Here is a 20,273-nt window from a genome sequence, read left to right as displayed (position 1 = left end):
GATGTGGCTCCTACTAGTAGTTGGAGAAGGAGTAGTTCTTCTTCTTGTTTTTTATTGGGAGTTTACCCTTTGTATCATGTGGCATTACCACCATCTACTGGGTTGACGGTTTGGCATGAGATCAGGCAGTTATAGACTACAACAAGGAGTAATTCTAAGAGAAGTTTATGCTGTTGTAATTTATAAAAATGTTTAGTTGGAACATAGCCTACTGTGTGTGTCTGTGTGTGTGTGTGTGGGGGGGGGGGGTGTATTGACTGGACTAGATGTCCATGGGTCTGCATGATATTATTTTTGTATCATTATTTAATTCGTTATATTTTTTGGTGCTTTTATTGTTTGATTATTTTTTAGGAAGAATTAAAGCCTGTTCACTAACCTGTTGAGTTGAAAAAAAAAATCATATAGTATATAATATATACTTAATGGCAATATATATACAGTGGGGCAAATAAGTATTTAGTCAACCACTAATTGTGCAAGTTCTCCCTCTTGAAAATATTAGAAAGGCCTGTAATTGTCAACATGGGTAAACCTCAACCATGAGAGACAGAATCTGGAAAAAAAACAACTGAAAATCACATTGTTTGATTTTTAAAGAATTTATTTGCAAATCATGGTGGAAAATAAGTATTTGGTCAATACCAGAAGTTCATCTCAATACTTTGTTAGGTACCCTTTGTTGGTAATAACGGAGGCCAAACGTTTTCTGTAACTCTTCACAAGCTTTTCACACACTGTTGCTTGTATTTTGGCCCATTCCTCTATGCAGATCTCGTCTAGAGCAGTGATGTTTTGGGGCTGTCGTTGGGCAACACGGACTTTCAACTCCCTCCTCACCCCGTGGTGTCAAAATGATAACAAGAACAGTGAGCAAAAATTCCAGAACCACACGGGGGGACCTAGTGAATGACCTACAGAGAGCTGGGACCACAGTAACAAAGGCTACTATCGGTAACACAATGCACCGCCAGGGACTGAAATCCTGCACTGCCAGACGTGTCCCCCTGCTGAAGAAAGTACACGTCCAGGCCCGTCTGTGGTTCGCTAGAGAGCATTTGGATGATCCAGAAGAGGACTGGGAGAATGTGTTATGGTCAGATGAAACCAAAATAGAACTTTTTGGTAGAAACACAGGTTCTCGTGTTTGGAGGAGAAAGAATACTGAATTGCATCCGAAGGGCACCATACCCACTGTGAAGCATGGGGGTGGAAACATCATGCTTTGGGGCTGTTTTTCTCCAAAGGGACCAGGACGACTGATCTGTGTAAAGGAAAGAATGAATAGGGCCATGTATCGAGAGATTTTGAGTGAAAATCTCCTTCCATCAGCAAGGGCATTGAAGATGAGACGTGGCTGGGTCTTTCAGCATGACAATGATCCCAAACACACAGCCAGGGCAACAAAGGAGTGGCTTCGTAAGAAGCATCTCAAGGTCCTGGAGTGGCCTAGCCAGTCTCCAGATCTCAACCCCATAGAAAATCTGTGGAGGGAGTCTGTGTTGCCCAACAACAGCCCCAAAACATCACTGCTCTAGAGGAGATCTGCATGGAGGAATGGGCCAAAATACCAGCAACAGTGTGTGAAACGCTTGTGAAGAGTTACAGAAAACGTTTGGCCTCCATTATTGCCAACAAAGGGTACGTAACAAAGTATTGAGATGAACTTTTGGTATAGACCAATACTTTTTTTCCACCATGATTTGCAAATAAATTCTTTAAAAATTAAACAATGTGATTTTCTGGGTTTTTTCCACATTCTGTCTCTCATGGTTGAGGTTTACCCATGTTGACAATTAAAGGCCTCTCTAATATTTTTTCAAGTATCTCGAGGCGGGGACGAGTGTCCTCTTTTTCGGAAATCAAAATATGGTCACAGGTCACCCTAACCAACTCTAAATTGTATAACTGATATTGTGACAGCTGGCTAAAACGCTGTTTGGTTAACATAAAAGTATGAGTTTCCTAAACTGACAGAAAAAATGTAACACTGACCTATTCATAATAGCTGCTTATACTTGACTCAACAATACACGTGTACAATATTATGTTCTTTAGTCGTGCTGGTTTGAACTGGTTTCGAGTGGTCACCACAGTGAAGGACACAGGGTGAGTCCCTTTTTGATGGCTAACTTGTGACATCACACTTACCTGACATTCTACTGAGCACAACGCCACAAAGCTCATGCACTTCTTTTTTGCACAGTCATTTCAGATTTGTTGTCTATAACTTATCTGCTACTTGTTACAATAGATTTTTGAATACGGGTGAAATGAGATTTATGGAGACAGACGCATGCACTGATCGAAACAAATCGAATAAGATTACCCTGACCACCATCTTGCTCAAGGGCTTATTGGGAAAAGTCCCAAATGGCTTTGTCCCATTAAGAAAATGTTGGTTCAACAGCTTATCTGCGCAAACACAACTATTTCAGGCTACGGTGAATGTTAAAAATATCAGCAGGGAGCGTTCCGTGTCAACTGTCCAACACTTGGGTGCACAATGTACATGCTGGCTGCATTCATGCATGCATTCTATGCATTTAGGATGCGCACACACATTGAAAAGCAAGAACATCCCCGGGATTTGCTAGAACATACACATATGACTCTACATAGTGGGCTTATTTTTGTATAATGGTGCTGCGACTTACACAACCACCAGAACGACCATTAGTAACCCTTGAAAGGGGACTCATTGGCTGCCATTGACGGCTCTTAGATGTCAGCGAATGATCAGTCTTGTAGTTTGCCACTTAAAAAAAAAAACACTGCTCAACAAGAAAAAAAGCTACAGTACATTTAAATGAATGCAAAGTGGCTTAAAATACACCAAAGGTAATGATATGTGGCAAAATAATTCCTGTTATGCCATGTTTAGACAACTACATACACAGGAGACCAACAATAGGGACAACGTGACATGTGCTTTACTGCACTGTGCTCTAATATATATAAATCAGTTAACTATGAAAAGCTAATGTTGACGTTTCAGAAAAAATGTATATAAGGGAGAGTGAATCAGATGAGCCAGAGAGTAAGTTGGACCACTCCTTGCATTTAGGTAACTGTACACAAGCGTTGTCATGTGACCATAAATTTTGGAAGCAGCGATCATGTAACTCTTGCTGAAGGGAAGCACATTGGATAAGGGTAGGATTGCCAACTCCCTGATAAAAAAGGGAAACCTCATTGGTAGCGCCGGCCGGCCTGATAACCATCACCCTTGAATTATATATTGTTTTGGTATGTGAAAAGTGATTTTTTTTTTTTTTTTTTTTTTTAAATATATTAATTTTACTCGAACCTGAATTTAAGTACATATTTGAGTGATTTAAGTCCATGGAAAACAATAATTATCAGCAATGTATTTTTATTCGAACAATAATAATAAAATTAACATCTGTCCTGCTAAATTTAAACCTGTATAATTTAAGCCTTAAATTCCTAATCCTTTTTGTTTTGTGTGTGTGTTTGGCCTTTTTTTTTTTTTTTTTTTTTTTTTTTTTAAATACTTTTTTAAAAGTGCAAACATAAACTCTGAGTTCAACCTTTTTTTTTTTTTTTCAAACAACTTAGGTGTGCTCAAAGTCCCCTCAGCATAAACAATTTTGCAAATGACCACTCCAATTATAATGTTGAAATACGCATGAAATTGACAGAACACAAAAATATAATACAACTAGTGAAAATAAAGTACACAGAGAAGAACAAGAAAATTTAATTTGAACATGCTTTTTACTCAAGCTACACTCAAACCTCTTGTATCCCACACTCTTATTTTGTCTTCCGTTATCATCAAGCCAAGCAACAGTACCACGACCAATGAGATGAGTGGGTTTCATATTTTTGTCATTGTTCCATCAGCACATTGGTCAAAAAGCAGGATAGGCGGGGGAATGCGTTTCCCTGCATATTCTTGTAAAGCACCGTACCAGTATTCGTTCTACAAATAAGACGATATTTTCGAGTTTCATGATAATACGGGAAAAAGTGCGTCCCTTGAAAGCTCAATCCAGGACAGGTACTTTTGTGTCTGAATACGAGACAATTTCTTTTTTCAACGGACGGTTGGAAACCCTAGATAAGACTTCTTTTACACACACACACGCACACACAAAAAAAGGTTTTGCTTGTCAAAGTAAATTTTCTGCATATCAGGTAATATGAGAATTATCTCAAGGCAAATCTAAAATTATACTGTATATTGTCCTTGTTGGTGATTTTGTAACCTATAAAATGTGAATCACTTTCCTAAAGCATAGACTTTACTATCAGTAGATGGGACATGGGGCTCGGGGCCGATCCGTAGGGAGCCTATTTTCAAAAACTTAAAATTCAAACCAAAGCCGCTAGCATCCTAAAACCACAACAGGCACCTCCCTAAGGCATATACTAGTATGAGTCTCCCTGAGCAGCAACATCAAAACATTCAGAGTCGTTTCCTAATAAAATCCCGATTAATTAATTTCTAAACAACTATGACAAAACTTATTATGGTAAAAAAATTCTCTAATTTTACGCTAGACCCACAAAAACCACCAAATGCAAGATAATCACCTATATGTTCAGGATCAATAGCAATATTTAACATATCATATAAATTTGTGCCTAAAATAGCAACTTAATTTTTTTATTTTGTGCCAGTTTTCAACAGCTACTAAATCACCCAATTTTCACATCAGAAACTTCATACTTGAGGAAAGCAATGCAGAATCATTCCTAATTTTACTCAACAAAAGCAAAATTTGCATTTTTCTATATACAATCACAACTTATTTAGGTTTAATTCCGATATTACTATTGCTTCAGCACGTCTTGCCGGCTATCTGTCTCTCGTCGTTTTTGAATTGAAATGTTACATCAAATAAAACATGTAAGAGGCGAATTTTTATTTTTTATGGATGCAGAAATGTTTAAATTACACATATTTTGCCCAAAAACGGCCAGTTGGCTGAAAATTACCTGATCATTTGAATGTAAACGTACGCTACTGTGTATGGATACAACATGGCGACCATCACAAAACAAAGAGCTTTTTAAGTTGAAAATTCTTGTAAATAAATGCGTACATCCCGCAATTTCTATAGATATGAACATCGAACAGTATAGATTCTTGTTAAAAACAAAAAACGGATTATCATTCATTTTACATAAACATTTCGAGCTAAAATTACGCTACTGTGGAAATCCAACATGGCGGCCATCACAAATCAATAGCTTTTTAAGTTGAAAATTCTTGTAAATAAATGCGTACATCTCTGAATTTCTACAGATATGAAGAGTCTAGATTCTTGGTTGAAAGGAAAAAACCAGGCAGTTATCACTTATTTTCTGTAAATATTTTGAGCTAAAGTTACGCTCATTTTTTCCATGCATTTTTTTCACAACGTATTTTATATAATAATTACCTTGAATCCTCGACCAAATCACTCTTGAGACACTCCTGCTTGCTTGTATGCAGTAAAAGTTTTGTCCTTTTTCCACCTAAATCCGGCATTTGAACGCAGCGTGTGTTTATCACAGTAAAAGCAAAATGCTCAGCCTGGGTCGGCCCCCAACGGGAAGGCGTGACGCAATGTTTGTGGGAGCTGTGTTGTCAGTTGATGTTGAAGTCTGTGCCTAAAGATTAGAAGCTCGTTAGTTAGTCTGTTAGGAAAATTGTACAACATATTAACACATTTTATGCTTTACTTACGTTGTTCTGATTTGATGTTTCCTTATTCATTAATATTACATGAAACTTTTCCAATGATCTTTGTATGTGGCCCTGTTTTTGTACTTTTGAACTGACTGTGTGTGACCACTGTGTGATTAGACAGTGGTTGGAATCAATGATTATATCAATCAAGGAGTGAAGGTAGCTCAGTCTTCTGTAAACATACTGTATATGAGTGAATATTTTGTGCACCTGCCCATTCACAAGTAAATGTATTGAATGTTAATTTGCTCTTGTCCCTTATCGAATAAAAGAGTAGCGACGAGTGGCAGTGTTTAGAGAAAGCTGAGCAAAGAGCATTTTGAGCATAGCTGATCATTTTGAGCTGAGCATCTGCTGCCAGCTTCTCTCCAGATAAAACCAAACGTGCCTCCCTGTCGTTGTTTCTTGCCAATGTTGGGCGAGATTAAACCTAACACCTGTTTTTTCCAAAATGGTGGGTACGGGGGAAATTAAAGCTGTAGTGTGAACTAATTTCTTCACATGCCAAATAGGGTCACAAGTAAAGTAATTAAACATTGTCCACCAAATAAATCATGAAAAAATAATTTATATGTTGTATATTTGACAAAATAATCGCGTTTCTAAAGTTCGAGCCTGAAAGGGGACGAACCCGGAAGTGATATGTCACACCGGGAACAGCGTTGGCAGCTCCATACATACGGCCGCCATACAAAGCCCTTCAAACAATGATTCAAACAGCGATATATGCGATAGACCGAGCGCAAGGGAGGAGATCCAAGTTTTTGAAGAGTTGGAGGAAGAAGAGGAGCTTGGAATTTTATGTAAGATCTAACATGTATTAGCCAGATGCTAATCAGAATGCAAACAATGTGCCTAGACTACCTGACATGGAATGGATAAAAGACACATCGAGATTACAACATTAGTAAGATATAGGCTGTTATTATTTGAAATATGATTTGAAGATGGAGGCATTTGCACATAATTTTATGTTTTTGTCTATCTGATGACATTGTTAAAAAAAATAATAATCAGACTTCATGTTCATTTTGGCAGATCCGGCAGCTCTCGTGCATATAAAATAATAATATAAAAACGTTGGGGGGAAAGAAGGAGATGAGTCTTCGATGGCTTTCTCCACTTTATTGTGGCAACAATAAGAAAACAAAATAATAGCGGACTGCCGCCACATTCGACCACAAAGTTTTGCTTCTCGCCGATCTCCTCCTCGCCTCCCACTCCAGCGTCTCTTAAACGATTTGTGCATAGTGTCTTGTTATGAGCTTTTTGTTTACAAATGTATCGAACACACGACGCGCTGACAACCTTGTCTCTTTATTAACACATGGAGCAGTTCTTATGGAAAAGTTAGAACACAGCTCGGCACAGCTCTCGGCAGGAATTGGCGTCTAATGGCGTGAGGAAATGTACTGTAGTTTTTTCACACAAGCGAACAGATTACAAAGCACCACTTCAGTGTTGTCCCGAGACTACATTTCCCATGATTCACTGCGTGACCTGCGCGCTCGCTGATTCGCTGCGAGATTGACTCAATGGCTACGCTAAACCAACACGCTATTTGTCAGCTGTCACCTGTCAGCGGCTCTCATAAAACACAAACTAGAAGCCTATCATGCGATCACCGTGAACGCTGAACCGTATAAAAGCAATGCAATGCTTGATGCATGAAGGTGGAAATACATAATACAAATAAATGTGCACAAACTCACCGGCGGTGTGTGTCTCTTACAGCAACGTGACCATGAATTACCGCGACGCTGACCCGTTTATATGCACAACCACACCCGTTTCCCGATTGACAGTGGATTAACCCTTTCGGACACGATCGTAGATGACGCACAATTTAAACACGCTTAACCTAGCGAACGCAACAACAACTATGATCGGGGATTGCCACGAGTTAACTTTCGGCTAACGTCGCTAGCTAATGCTGTTCAACTCCACAACAGTAGGCAGCTATGCTTTGACAAAGTCATCAGTCATCTATCCAAAAATCACACTTACTTTTTGGCAAATCCTTGATCATAAGCAGACCGGTTAAGGAAGCAGGCATCTTCGAAGTGTTTGCAGCAGAGAACACTACTCGATGATGGCGTGAAATTCATTCGCTTTGTGCGAACGAAAGATGTCCATTTACGTGCCCTGCTATCCTTTGGCCACTCATACAACTTTTCGTTTGAGCGAGAACAAAACATCGCCACACACCGCTGTGGCATCTTACAGAGAAGCAATGCAACAAACAATACTGTTCTATGCTGGACTTCCCTCGCACGTCTAGGTGTGACGTAATTTCCGAAGATTTCCGAAGATTGCCGAAGAAAAGCATTTTCGTTGTCAAGGGCGTTGCTATGGGTTAAACAAACAATCTGGAAGGGTTGCGTTAAAAAAAATAATGAAAATATGCTTATAATTGTTTAGCCATTGATATTATTCAAAAACATGGTTGGCCAACCTTAGTTCAAAGTTCCCCTTTCAGGCAAAGGCTATGGGATAAATTGAGCCATCATTACATTGGCTTGGTCAACAGCCTTGTTGGTGATGAGGTGAGCGCCAGATTTCTCAGAAGGATCCGAGAAATCACTGGCAGTAAAAAACCCACCTTTTCAGTCCAAAAAAATGACGAAGCATCTTTCCTACAAAGTGATGTCCGCAAGGAGGGAGCAATATTTTCCTGCAACTCAGACAGTTGAAAACTGCAATATTCAATAGTTAGTAGGGCTGCAAGTAACTATTATTTTTTATATCCGATTAATCGGACGATTAATTATATGATTAATCGGATAGACGTCACTTTTTTCAATTACCGTCACAATTTAACTTGTTGTTTTTGGCATGTTGTAAGTAAAAATGAAGGCAAAATGGACGACTATTCCTTTCAAAAATATTTTATTCCAGCTTTTTGACTTGGTCTACATCTGTACTGTTCTAAGTACATAAAACTTGTTAAAGTTAAGTTAATTAAAATAAATAAAGTTAGTTAATAAAGGTTCTGAGTACAAACCATAAAAATAAATTTTAAGGACACAAATCAGACAAAAGTCCTGTTAATTCAAATTAAAATTGCTGCTGATTGACTTTTTCTTTTGCGCAAAGCTCTAATATTAATTTTGTAAATGACTCATTTATTTTCTTTTAACAAACCTAACAACAGAATCGAATATGGAGGAGGCAGACTGTAATGAAGCAGTTTTCTTTATTAAACACAATGAAATCCAATTTCAAACCACACTCTCTTTGACAATTTGCAGTTTGAGAGACTGTGAGCTATTACATATATTATATACAGTGGGGAGAACAAGTATTTGATACACTGCCAATGGGAAAACCCATTGGCAGTGTATCAAATACTTGTTCTCCCCACTGTGTATATATATCATATTAAATGAGACAACTTTACTATCTAACAATAACTCAAGTGCCAATGCTTCTCCAAAACTCAATACAAACGGACACTTAAGACATAAATTAGCATAATCACTAACTAGCTCAGTGCTCCTTGCTAAGTAGTAACCTCTCATCAACAAATAATACAAACAATCGGCTTCATTTACTCACCTCTGATGAAGGCACACTGGATCCAACAACACAAAAGACAATCTAACTCTTGACACTTCGTAATACAGTATTATTGATTCAGCAACCCAAACTGAGTGTAGCAGTGAACTCTCTCTCTCTCGCCTAATCACTGGCACGCACGCACAGCCTTACATTACACAGAAACAAGGACCCAAACGCTCATAGCTGCCGGCAAAAATCGATTAGCAACTAATTTATTAATCGATTTTAATCGATTAGTTCTTGCAGTCTTAATAGTTAGTTTTTATTTGATGGCTTAATTGCTTCAAAACTAATTTGTGATTTGTTGGTGGCTTGTTCTCACAAGTTCAAATCTGTTTAAACACATAGGGGTTAATATGGAGATAGAATAGTGCCAAAAGAAGTGAGGTTGTAAAATGAAAATTCTTCCTGTAAAATGACCATTTTTAACTAAAAAACACTTGTATTACCGACTTTTTCCTTTTGTAATAAACATGAAAAAAACACAATGTAAAAAATACATTATACAAGTGTTTTTTTTCCAATTACAAGTGATTTTTTTTGTTCTACGGGTGTTTTTTCTTAGCTACAGGTTAAAAAGTTTTGTCTCACCCTTGTCGCGTTTTATGAGACAAAAAAAATACTCGTAACCTAGTTTTAAAATAAAAACATACCTGTAAAATGACTCATCTTAACTAAAAAACACTTGTATTTTAACTAAAAAAACACTTGTATTTCCAAATTTTTTCGTTGTGAAATAAACATGAAAAAACAATATTATAAAATTTCTTCAAGTGTTTTTTTTCCTCATTTACAAGTGATTTTTTTTTGTTCTACGGGTGTTTTTTCTTAGCTACAGGTTAAAAAGTTTTGTCTCACCCTTGTCGCGTTTTATGAGACAAAAAAAATACTTGTAACCTAGTTTTAAAATAAAAACATACCTGTAAAATGACTCATCTTAACTAAAAAACACTTGTATTTTAACTAAAAAAACACTTGTATTTCCAAATTTTTCGTTGTGAAATAAACATGAAAAAACAATATTAAAAAATTTCTTCAAGTGTTTTTTTCCCCCATTTACAAGTGATTTTTTTATTTTTCTACAGGTGTTTTTTTCTTTGCTACAGGTGAAAAAGTTTCGTCTCACCCCTTGTGGCGTTTTCTGAGACAAAAGTCACTTGTAACCAAAGATGAAAAAATCTACTTGTACATCGAAATAATATGTTGTAAAACACAAAAATATCATTCCAAGTCGTGGTCAAAAGAAGACGTTAGTTAAGAAAGAACACAATCTAGTGAATAGTTCTTCGGGTGTTTTATCTTTAATAATCTACAAGTGTTTTCTGAGCATGTACAACTAAATTTCGGCCCAAGCATGTGATGTGAGGCAAAATTCAGACCAATCGGAACGGCGATTGTTCAGGAGGAGGGCGGGACACACCATTGCCGACCTGCTCCTTCTTGCTTTATTCATCACGGCAGAGTACGACAGAAATGGCAGAGCACGCTCAGGTAAGAAGTTCCGTGGAATTAATGTTTTCTCATGAATGTCATTCAGTTAAAGATTTATCAAGCGTATATAATCATAATTCGTGTCAACATCAAGTGAATTTCGCCTTCCTAAGAAAGGCACGAAAATCGACGACGAGCCAATTATACGCTTGATAAATCTTTAACTGAATGACATTCATGAGAAAACATTAATTCCACGGAACTTCTTACCTGAGCGTGCTCTGCCATTTCTGTCGTACTCTGCCGTGATGAATAAAGCAAGAAGGAGCAGGTCGGCAATGGTGTGTCCCGCCCTCCTCCTGAACAATCGCCGTTCCGATTGGTCTGAATTTTGCCTCACATCACATGCTTGGGCCGAAATTTAGTTGTACATGCTCAGAAAACACTTGTAGATTATTAAAGATAAAACACCCGAAGAACTATTCACTAGATTGTGTTCTTTCTTAACTAACGTCTTCTTTTGACCACGACTTGGAATGATATTTTTGTGTTTTACAACATATTATTTCGATGTACAAGTAGATTTTTTCATCTTTGGTTACAAGTGACTTTTGTCTCAGAAAACGCCACAAGGGGTGAGACGAAACTTTTTCACCTGTAGCAAAGAAAAAAACACCTGTAGAAAAATAAAAAAATCACTTGTAAATGGGGGAAAAAAACACTTGAAGAAATTTTTTAATATTGTTTTTTCATGTTTATTTCACAACGAAAAATTTGGAAATACAAGTGTTTTTTTAGTTAAAATACAAGTGTTTTTTAGTTAAGATGAGTCATTTTACAGGTATGTTTTTATTTTAAAACTAGGTTACAAGTATTTTTTTTGTCTCATAAAACGCGACAAGGGTGAGACAAAACTTTTTAACCTGTAGCTAAGAAAAAACACCCGTAGAACAAAAAAAATCACTTGTAAATGAGGAAAAAAAACACTTGAAGAAATTTTATAATATTGTTTTTTCATGTTTATTTCACAACGAAAAAATTTGGAAATACAAGTGTTTTTTTAGTTAAAATACAAGTGTTTTTTAGTTAAGATGAGTCATTTTACAGGTATGTTTTTATTTTAAAACTAGGTTACGAGTATTTTTTTTGTCTCATAAAACGCGACAAGGGTGAGACAAAACTTTTTAACCTGTAGCTAAGAAAAAACACCCGTAGAACAAAAAAAATCACTTGTAATTGGAAAAAAAACACTTGTATAATGTATTTTTTACATTGTGTTTTTTTCATGTTTATTACAAAAGGAAAAAGTCGGTAATACAAGTGTTTTTTAGTTAAAAATGGTCATTTTACAGGAAGAATTTTCATTTTACAACCTCACTTCTTTTGGCACTATTCTATCTCCATAGTTAACTTGCCTCCTGACTTGGTTCAATTTAGTGTTTGAAAAGTTGAAAGCCACTGTTGAAGAGAAGTCATATTAGATCTTGACTAGAGTTTGCCAAAGAGCATCATGTGGAAGACTCCATGGTAAAGTGGAAGAAGATTCTTTGGTCTGATGTGAACAAAATTGAGCTTTTTGGCCATTGTGAAAAACAAACACTGCATATCACCAAAAACACACCATCCCCACTGTGAAGCATGGTGGTGGCAGCATCATGCTATGGGGATGTTTCTCAGCAGCCATACCTGGAAGGCTTGTAAAGATAGACAGTAGAATGAATGCTGCTAAATTCACAAAAATCGTAACATCATGTCATGCACATGGACTTATCTTGAATTTTGGGATGGGTCTCAAAAGTGGCCATAAGACGTCACAGGAAGCCGATTGAATGATTCACTACAGCAACATGCTGAATATTGCTTTATTGAGTTTGCTGTTCTTGCTGCTACACACAATTTTCCCTGCATCGAGTCATTTTGGGGATGTCAGAAAGAAGAATTGTTATGATTTATTCATCTCTGTATTGACTTTGATAACAATGAAAAGTGAAAAGGTTGTACCTTGGCTCCTGTTACAGTAAATGTGTTGATGAAGACGAAAAATTATATTTTATTCATCTGCATACTGATTGTGATAACAATCAATACCCAATTGGGGGGCACAGTAAATGTGTTGACTCAAAAGGTACACTGTATTTCCTTACATTGTGATGACATTCTTATATTCATTTGTTATGCTATTCCTGAATACTTCTATGGCAGTCACATAAAAAACACCATTAGTCTCTATAAGATTTACACCTCTGTCGACTTGATGAACTTCAGCGTCCTTATCAAGCAGCCGACTGTCAGAGTCAGATAAGAATGCGCTCGTCACAGTAAATGATGTAACGCTAATAAAACACAGAGCAATGATGCGTGCTGCGTTCACAGGTTTACGAAAATGTCACTCAGCACTTTCGAAATGAACAGGGGCCGGCTATCTTGATGAGATCTTACATTGCGTTCTGCTCCACTTGTCACAACTGAATAATAATGCGAATGCTTCTCCCTGGAAGATTCAGCTGACCTTGCATATACTGTACATTTTGGTTCCTGTCAAGACGCATTTAATTAAGTCTCGGTTCAAACGCAGAAGTTGGTCGACTAGTCATTTTGGATGGGCCGCAGAAATGTTAAAACTTGTTTCAACATACTGAATATAGATTGGGTTTAACTCTTTCAGTGCCATTGACGATGATAGACGTCCAATCATGTAGCTCATCATTTTGCCATGAATTTAAATGAGTTTGTCATGAGTTGACGTCGAATCCATTTGAATTGGGAGGGGTAGCAGCGAATGAATCCATCGTCCATCATCCGTCCATCAAAGTGGCGGAAAAAATGGGGGTGTGGGGATGCTATCGGACGATTATTGCCTTTTTTTTTTTTTTTTTTTTTTTTTTTTTTTTTTTTTTTTGGGCGGGCCCCTCCAGACAAACAGCTAGCAAAGATATTTTAACACTTACACACTATATTACAGCTCCGCACATCTTCTTACCTTTCTGTTTGACCCTCCCCTCGCCCAACCACAGCTGCTTTACGCCTGCAAAGCGGGCCCATTAGAGGCCCGGGTGCAGTCACAATGCCAGAAAATGCCAGCACCCTCCTAAGTTCCGCCCCTGATCCATCGCCAACAATGGTACTGAAACATGATCATTCTTAATTGAAAATAAGAATGATCATGTTTCAGTATCTTTATTTATTTTAATTTATTCATTTTCTTCCCCTCCTCCCTTTTTTCAATGTTTTTCTTTCATTTGACTATTTTTTAATTTGTCAAAAAAATAAATTCTAACCCCTTTAAAATCTTTTAAAATTTTTTAATATTATATCTATAATTTTATGTATTTATATATTTTTAAAATTGTAATTTTTCAAAATTTATTTCATCCCAAAAAATATTAATTTTTTCCTAATGTCAGACAACAAAAATGACTAATGCCAGAACCTCCGAGTTCAAATGGATTGGACGTACTTTGCTAACAATGGCATTCAAACATTATAATTCCTGTTTCAAATGTATATTTCTTTATTTTTTAAAATCATTTTTATTCATTGATTTTATTCTATTTGTTTAATTTTTGATTGTTTTTTCATATCTATTTTTTTGTAATTTTGTATTTTTTTTGTTATTAATTTACTTCTTTTATTTCATTTATGTATTTATTTTTAAAAAATGTAATTTTTAAAAAGGTTACTTTGTTTGAAAAATTATTATTTTCCCAACTGTCACAAAAAACATCGTACTATAAAATGAACAATAAAACAGCCCCAATGAAAATAAACAGAATACGATTTATTAAGAATGTTACACAAACTCTATCACATTTAGTAAATCGCTACAAAAATGCCCAAATTTCCACTCAGACAAACTGCATCCATTAATTTAGTACAACATTCTGATACAGGTTCATCCATCCATATAAAAGCAGTACAAATCATATCAAATCCCTAAAATGAAAATCTATTCCACAAAAAACATTTTAGTGCAAATAAAAATAATGCTGGTATAAAAATACTGTGATGTGCTGCGAGGAAGAGAGTGTTATTAGAGGTGCGTGTCGGCGATGGGGATCCTTCGAAGCTCCACAATTTGGGAGCTGCTCACGCTGCCCCCGTCGTGGCTCCCCGGAATGGACTCATTGTCGCTTATGTTGAGACCGCTCCCTAAAACCAACACATACATTGTACACGACGATTAATACACAGACAATCAACTATATCAAAACATTCAATGTAGATAAAGAAGTACGCCTAATTATGTAAGACATTTTTATTGAGCTTATCTGAGGAGCAAACAGTAGTCATACAGACACGTTTACAACTTGTGTCTCCATCATGACAAAATCAGCTTCATGGTCGGTTAGCTCAGTTGGTTAGAGCGTGGTGCTAATAACGCCAAGGTCGCGGGTTCGATCCCCGTACGGGCCACCGAAATGGTATTTATTTGAGTTTTAATGATCTGGTGCAGTAAAACAATGTCATCCATACAATACAGCAAAGGCAACTAGCATACATTGGATACTTATGATATGAGCGCGTCACCTAATGAGTTTTCACGATACGGTACTGTCAAGTTAGAAATACAATACAATAGAAAACCTTTATTGTCATTGTACAGCGTACAACGAGATTCGCCATAATGTGCACCACATCAAACTAAAGCCGAAGTGCCACAAGGCTAATCTAAAAACATAGGTTATTAACCAGTGTACACAGATTGGGAATAAAATGAATCTGTGACTCGAGTGATTAGCAGCAAGTAGTGACATAGTTGTAATATAACACAGCGCAACAGTGCGTATATGACAATTTACAATATTCATACCAGGACGGCAGACTTGATTACAGCGGAAATGACAGTTTGTGCATAGATATTGATGTAAAAGTGCAAAAAATTTATAATGTAACTGCAAATATTACATAGGGAGTACCCAGATTGAGACAGATGTCTGAGAACGTATTTTTTAGAGAGATGCATGTGACAATGTTGTGGCATTAGTAGTGCAATGATAGTGACATTTCAGTGCAAACTTATTTTGAGGGTGGTGACAGCTGTTGGAAAGAAACTGTTGTTCAGTCTGTTTGAATTGCCTGGTATGGCCCTTTAGCGCTTGCTAAATGGCAACAGATTGAAAGGTGGGAGCTGGGGTGTGCATAGTCTTTTAGTATGCTCCTTGCCCTTCCTATGCAAGGAGAGTTGCATAATGAGGCTAATTATGCAAGCAAATGTTCACCATACAAGGGCCAGAAAAGCTTATATTTCGCTTGGTGTGTCCAAATGCCTCGCATTTCCCCAGGTGGCATGCGAGCGTGAACATAATCCGTATATGTGGTCTTTAAGCATGTTCATGTTAAAGGCACTATCAGGCATGCAAACTTGCCACCTTTCGGCGAAATTTTTCCGTTTTGAAATCAAAATGGGTCATTCTTCTGAATTACGTAGATCCGAGGAGAAAAAAAATGGGGCGGGGGTTGGAGTCTGTCAACGAGCGAGTGAAACCGTTAACTCCAAAACCGTAGTCCATGCTCAAAACTACACTCTAATCCAGGGGTCCCCATCTGCTGGGCCGCTGACCGGTTCCGGTGCGCATTTGCTACCGGGCCGCACAGAAATAATGATTAAATAACGACTGCATTCTGGACGAATTAACCCTGTGCCCCTGCTTAACACACCAATATCCCTGTCTACTCTAGATATAATACTACGGGATTGATTAGAATGTCGTCATAGAAATCCATTGATTGGACTGCTAGCAGTAGATCTTGTTTGTGTATATAATATATCTATGTGCGCTTGTCATCGATAATAACGTATTACTAGGCCGCGGGCGCAGCACATTTGTTCCCGGAAATAATTAGCCCCCACACGAGCGAAGATGACTGGAAAACTGACGTCTTTGGAGATATTTTTACGGCGAAAAGGGCACCTGACTACAACCTCGAAGACCCACGAATGGCGAAGGAGTGGATTCGTGACCCGTTTGTGAATAAACCGAGTGATTCGAGCATGTCTGTGCAACAGGAGGATCAACTTGTAGATATCACAAATGAAGGCGACCTTATTAAACGTACATTTGAGACAACAACTCTACCGAGGTTCTGGATTAAAGTCATTTCGGAATATCCTGACATCGCTACGAGAGCATTGAAAACCTTGCTGCAATTTCCAACATCGTATCTTTGTGAAGCGGGCTTCTTAATTAATGTTTAACGACAAGGCGAAGTCGTTAATGGTGAGAGCGGTGGGTAGTTTTTGTGTGCAGCTAACATGGCTGGATGTATCTGTGGAGAACTTTTCTACAAGTCCTTCCATGATCAAACATAAGTTAATATTCCTTTCTTTCAAGAAAGTTTGTGTAGTGTTTACTTTGGAATCGCTGTATTTGCGCATTTTGCGGCAATGTTTAACGTTACGCACATGCGCAGAACCACATCGTTGCAATTTTTGATGGGTTGCAAAATTTGTCAGAACACCGGTCCGTGAAAAAAATGACCCAAATAATACCAGTCCATGGTGCAAAAAAGGTTGGGGAGCCCTGCTCTAGTCCGATGAACTAGACCTATCACCGCCACGCTCTTCTCGTGACAACAAATGACTGAGAATAGTGAGAGAGGAGTACAGCTGTTCTCTGCTTAATGCAAATGGATCATACTGTATATTTTATAATTTAGATTTTGTATAATTTGCTACTTAATGCCTCTTATATGTTCTGATTTCAGGATGAGAGATTTAGACTTGTATATGTTAAATTATTATGTACTGTGTTTAATTCGAGATGTCTCTGGTTGCACTATGAAATGCACTTTTCCGCGCATGCCGTGTGTCCATGTTACTTTGTCACCTTTTTCACCCCTAACCAGTTTGCATGCCTGCACTATACCGAGTTTGTTACTCTTTTACTTGCAACTGCCACCTCAGGCACGCATGCTCGTACAAGCATGAACAGAAAGCTATGAGCGTTTGACCCATCCAATCAACACCAGAAATGTAAAAACAGTAGTCTTAAGTGGATCAGAAAAGTGTTTTTGCCAAGCGGAGGCTAGGCTGAGACTCGGTAAAACAGTGCCGCTGCAGCGTGGACGTGTACAGATACATTTTCGCCCAGAGTGTTTGGCCCAAACACTCTCTAATAAGGTAAGAAAAGGGCTTTTTCGTTAAAATGTCAGGGCTCTGTGTACTCATTAGAGCATTGGTGGACCATGCATGAAGTGGAAAAGTATTTAAAACTCAAATGCAATTTCTGTAGAGATTGATATAGATGGTAGCATTTGCTTTCTATGCAAATCTACCATCAATTAACTCTAAAAATCCAGTATAGTATTTGATGTTTTTATTTTATTTCATCACAAAATTCATAAAATTCCAGGACGTTATGGGATTTTCTATAGATTTTGAATCAAAAGTAAAAGCTGGATTTTGTTACTCGCATTGGCTACGTCCAAATATGCGTGTCAATCTCTATAATTTGTGTGCGTGTCAGTACAACATGATAAGAAAATGCTTTGCTTTCCTAGTAAAAGCAGCATGTTAATGATCAGCCCTCAATGCCTCTTAGATGAGGGTGTTTGATGGTTCACTGGCAAATGAAGTGTGTCAAGAGCCTCATTACGCGGCTGCTTCCCGACCTCGCCCACTTACATAATTGTGGTTAGACAATTATTTTTCCGGATGAGTGCCTCGTTCTGCTGGTCTTCAAGCGGGTTAAAAGTTCACCGTCGTATGTGGCCCGAGTGGGGCGTTCAAAAGTCACAGTCCGGGCTGCAACATTTTCATGACATGCTACATTTCGGGAAAATGTTTTTCTCTTTCTTTGGTAATTTTGTAACTTTTTAAACTCTTTTGACAATGATAGACATCCAATCATGCAGCGCTTTTCATCCTTGTGCTGTGAATTTATATGAGTTTGTCACAAGTGCACATTCAATCCATTTGAACTGCTCGTGTGGCAGCCAATTAACATTCATTCATTGGCTGGCAACTCTCCCACTTCAAGTGGATTGGACGTCTCTCCCGATCATATACTGGACTGTCTCAGAAAATTAGAATACACAATATTCTAATTTTCTGAGACAGTCCTGTATATTGTTCTATGTAAAGGACGTCAGCCAAGGTCGGCCCCCCACATTTTTACCACGCCAAATCTGGTCCCCTTTGCAAAAAGTTTGGACACCCCTGCTTTAAATGGTGGATTAATGTACAGGACTGTCTCAGAAAATTAGAATATTTTGTATTCTAATTTTCTGAGACAGTCCAGTATACATAGGCAGTAGGACCTCCTTGGTAATGATTAGAGAATTTTCTTCATCACAAACTTCTCTGTCTTGTGGGGTCCCACAAAGCTCTATTTTAGGGCCTGTTCTGTTTGCACTTTACTTGGATCAATTATCAAAAAAAAAAAAAAAAACACATTAAAAACTCCTTTCATTTTTACGCCGATGAATTGGAAGCTGTATTTGCCCCTGACACCCAATGAATGAACTGCTCTCACTAAATTGATGAACTGTGTATCCGATGTGAAAAGCAGTGGCTAGCACAAAACTTTTTGCATTTTAACAACAGCAAAAATGATGATAACTTTTTGGCACGCCTTCCATGATGAATGCCCTTGAACCCAACTCTGGCGCTCTGGCTCCATTTATTTTGACATGCGTAAAAATCTTGGAGTGATATTCGATAACAGGCTACTTTGAAAAACAGATTAGTTCTGTTGTAAGAGCAAGTTTTTTCAACCTCTGCCTCTTGGCCAAAGTGAAGCCTTTTATTAGCAGCCATGACCATGAAAAAGCAATTCATGCCTTTATAAGTTGAAGGATGGACTACTGCAATGCACTTTATGTGTGTCTTCCCACGTTTTCTAATTACCGTCTGCAACTTGTTCAGAATGCTGCTGCTTGATTTTTAACCGGTATATCCGGACGTTAACATATTACTCTCGTACTATCATCGTACCAATGGCTTCCAGTTCATTATAGAATTGATTTTAAAATTTTACTGTTTGTTTTTAATTTGATTTACAGTGGTATGAAAAAGTATCTGAACCTTTTGGAATTTCTCACATTTCTGCATAAAATCACCATCAAATGTGAGCTTTGTTGGAATCACACAGATGAAAAAATAGTGTCTGCTTTAACTAAAACCACCCAAACATTTATAGGTATTCATATTTTAATGAGGATAGTATTCAAACAATGACAGAATGGGGAAAAATAAGTAAGTAAACCATCCCATTTAATATTTTGTAGCCCCCCCTTTGGCAGTAATAACTTCAACCAGACGCTTTCTGTAACTGCACATCAGTCTGGCACATTGATCAGGATTAATCTTGGCCCATTCTTCTTTACAAAACTGCTGTAGTTCAGTCAGATTCCTGGAATGTCTGGCATGAATAGCTGTCTTTGGGTGATGCCACAGCATCTTAATGGGGTTCAAGTCTTGACTTTGACTTGGCCACTCCAGAACGCACATTTTCTTCTTTTGAAACCATTCTGAAGTTCATTTACTTCTGTGTTTTGGATCATTGTCTTGTTGCAGCATCCATCCTCTTTTTAGCATCAACTGTCTGACAACGGCTTCAGGTTTTCCTGCAAAACA

At 37.7% G+C, this 20,273-nt stretch overlaps 1 protein-coding gene and 1 non-coding gene across 3 annotated transcripts in view; one reads left to right on the top strand and one right to left on the bottom strand.

Moving 5' to 3' along the window:
* Positions 1-14,410: 14,410 nt before the first annotated feature.
* The window catches only part of adgrv1 (adhesion G protein-coupled receptor V1), a 220,791-nt gene continuing 214,928 nt past the window's right edge, over positions 14,411-20,273 (bottom strand). The window contains exon 96 of one of the 2 annotated variants that reach the window (XM_057831097.1): positions 14,411-14,845. In XM_057831097.1, the coding sequence (XP_057687080.1) occupies positions 14,727-14,845 (119 nt within the window). In that variant the 3' untranslated portion in view covers positions 14,411-14,726. The remainder of the gene's footprint in view (positions 14,846-20,273) is intronic. The other variant, XM_057831094.1, reaches the window with a different exon arrangement.
* Positions 15,036-15,109, top strand: trnai-aau (transfer RNA isoleucine (anticodon AAU)). Its single transcript has one exon. It is a non-coding gene; the product is annotated as a tRNA-Ile (tRNA).

The sequence above is a fragment of the Corythoichthys intestinalis genome, chromosome 3 (assembly GCF_030265065.1).
Source record: "Corythoichthys intestinalis isolate RoL2023-P3 chromosome 3, ASM3026506v1, whole genome shotgun sequence".
In the NCBI taxonomy this organism is placed as follows: Eukaryota; Metazoa; Chordata; class Actinopteri; order Syngnathiformes; family Syngnathidae; genus Corythoichthys; species Corythoichthys intestinalis.
The sequence above is the reverse complement of the archived record's forward strand: the minus strand, read 5'-3'. Positions and strand labels throughout refer to the sequence as shown.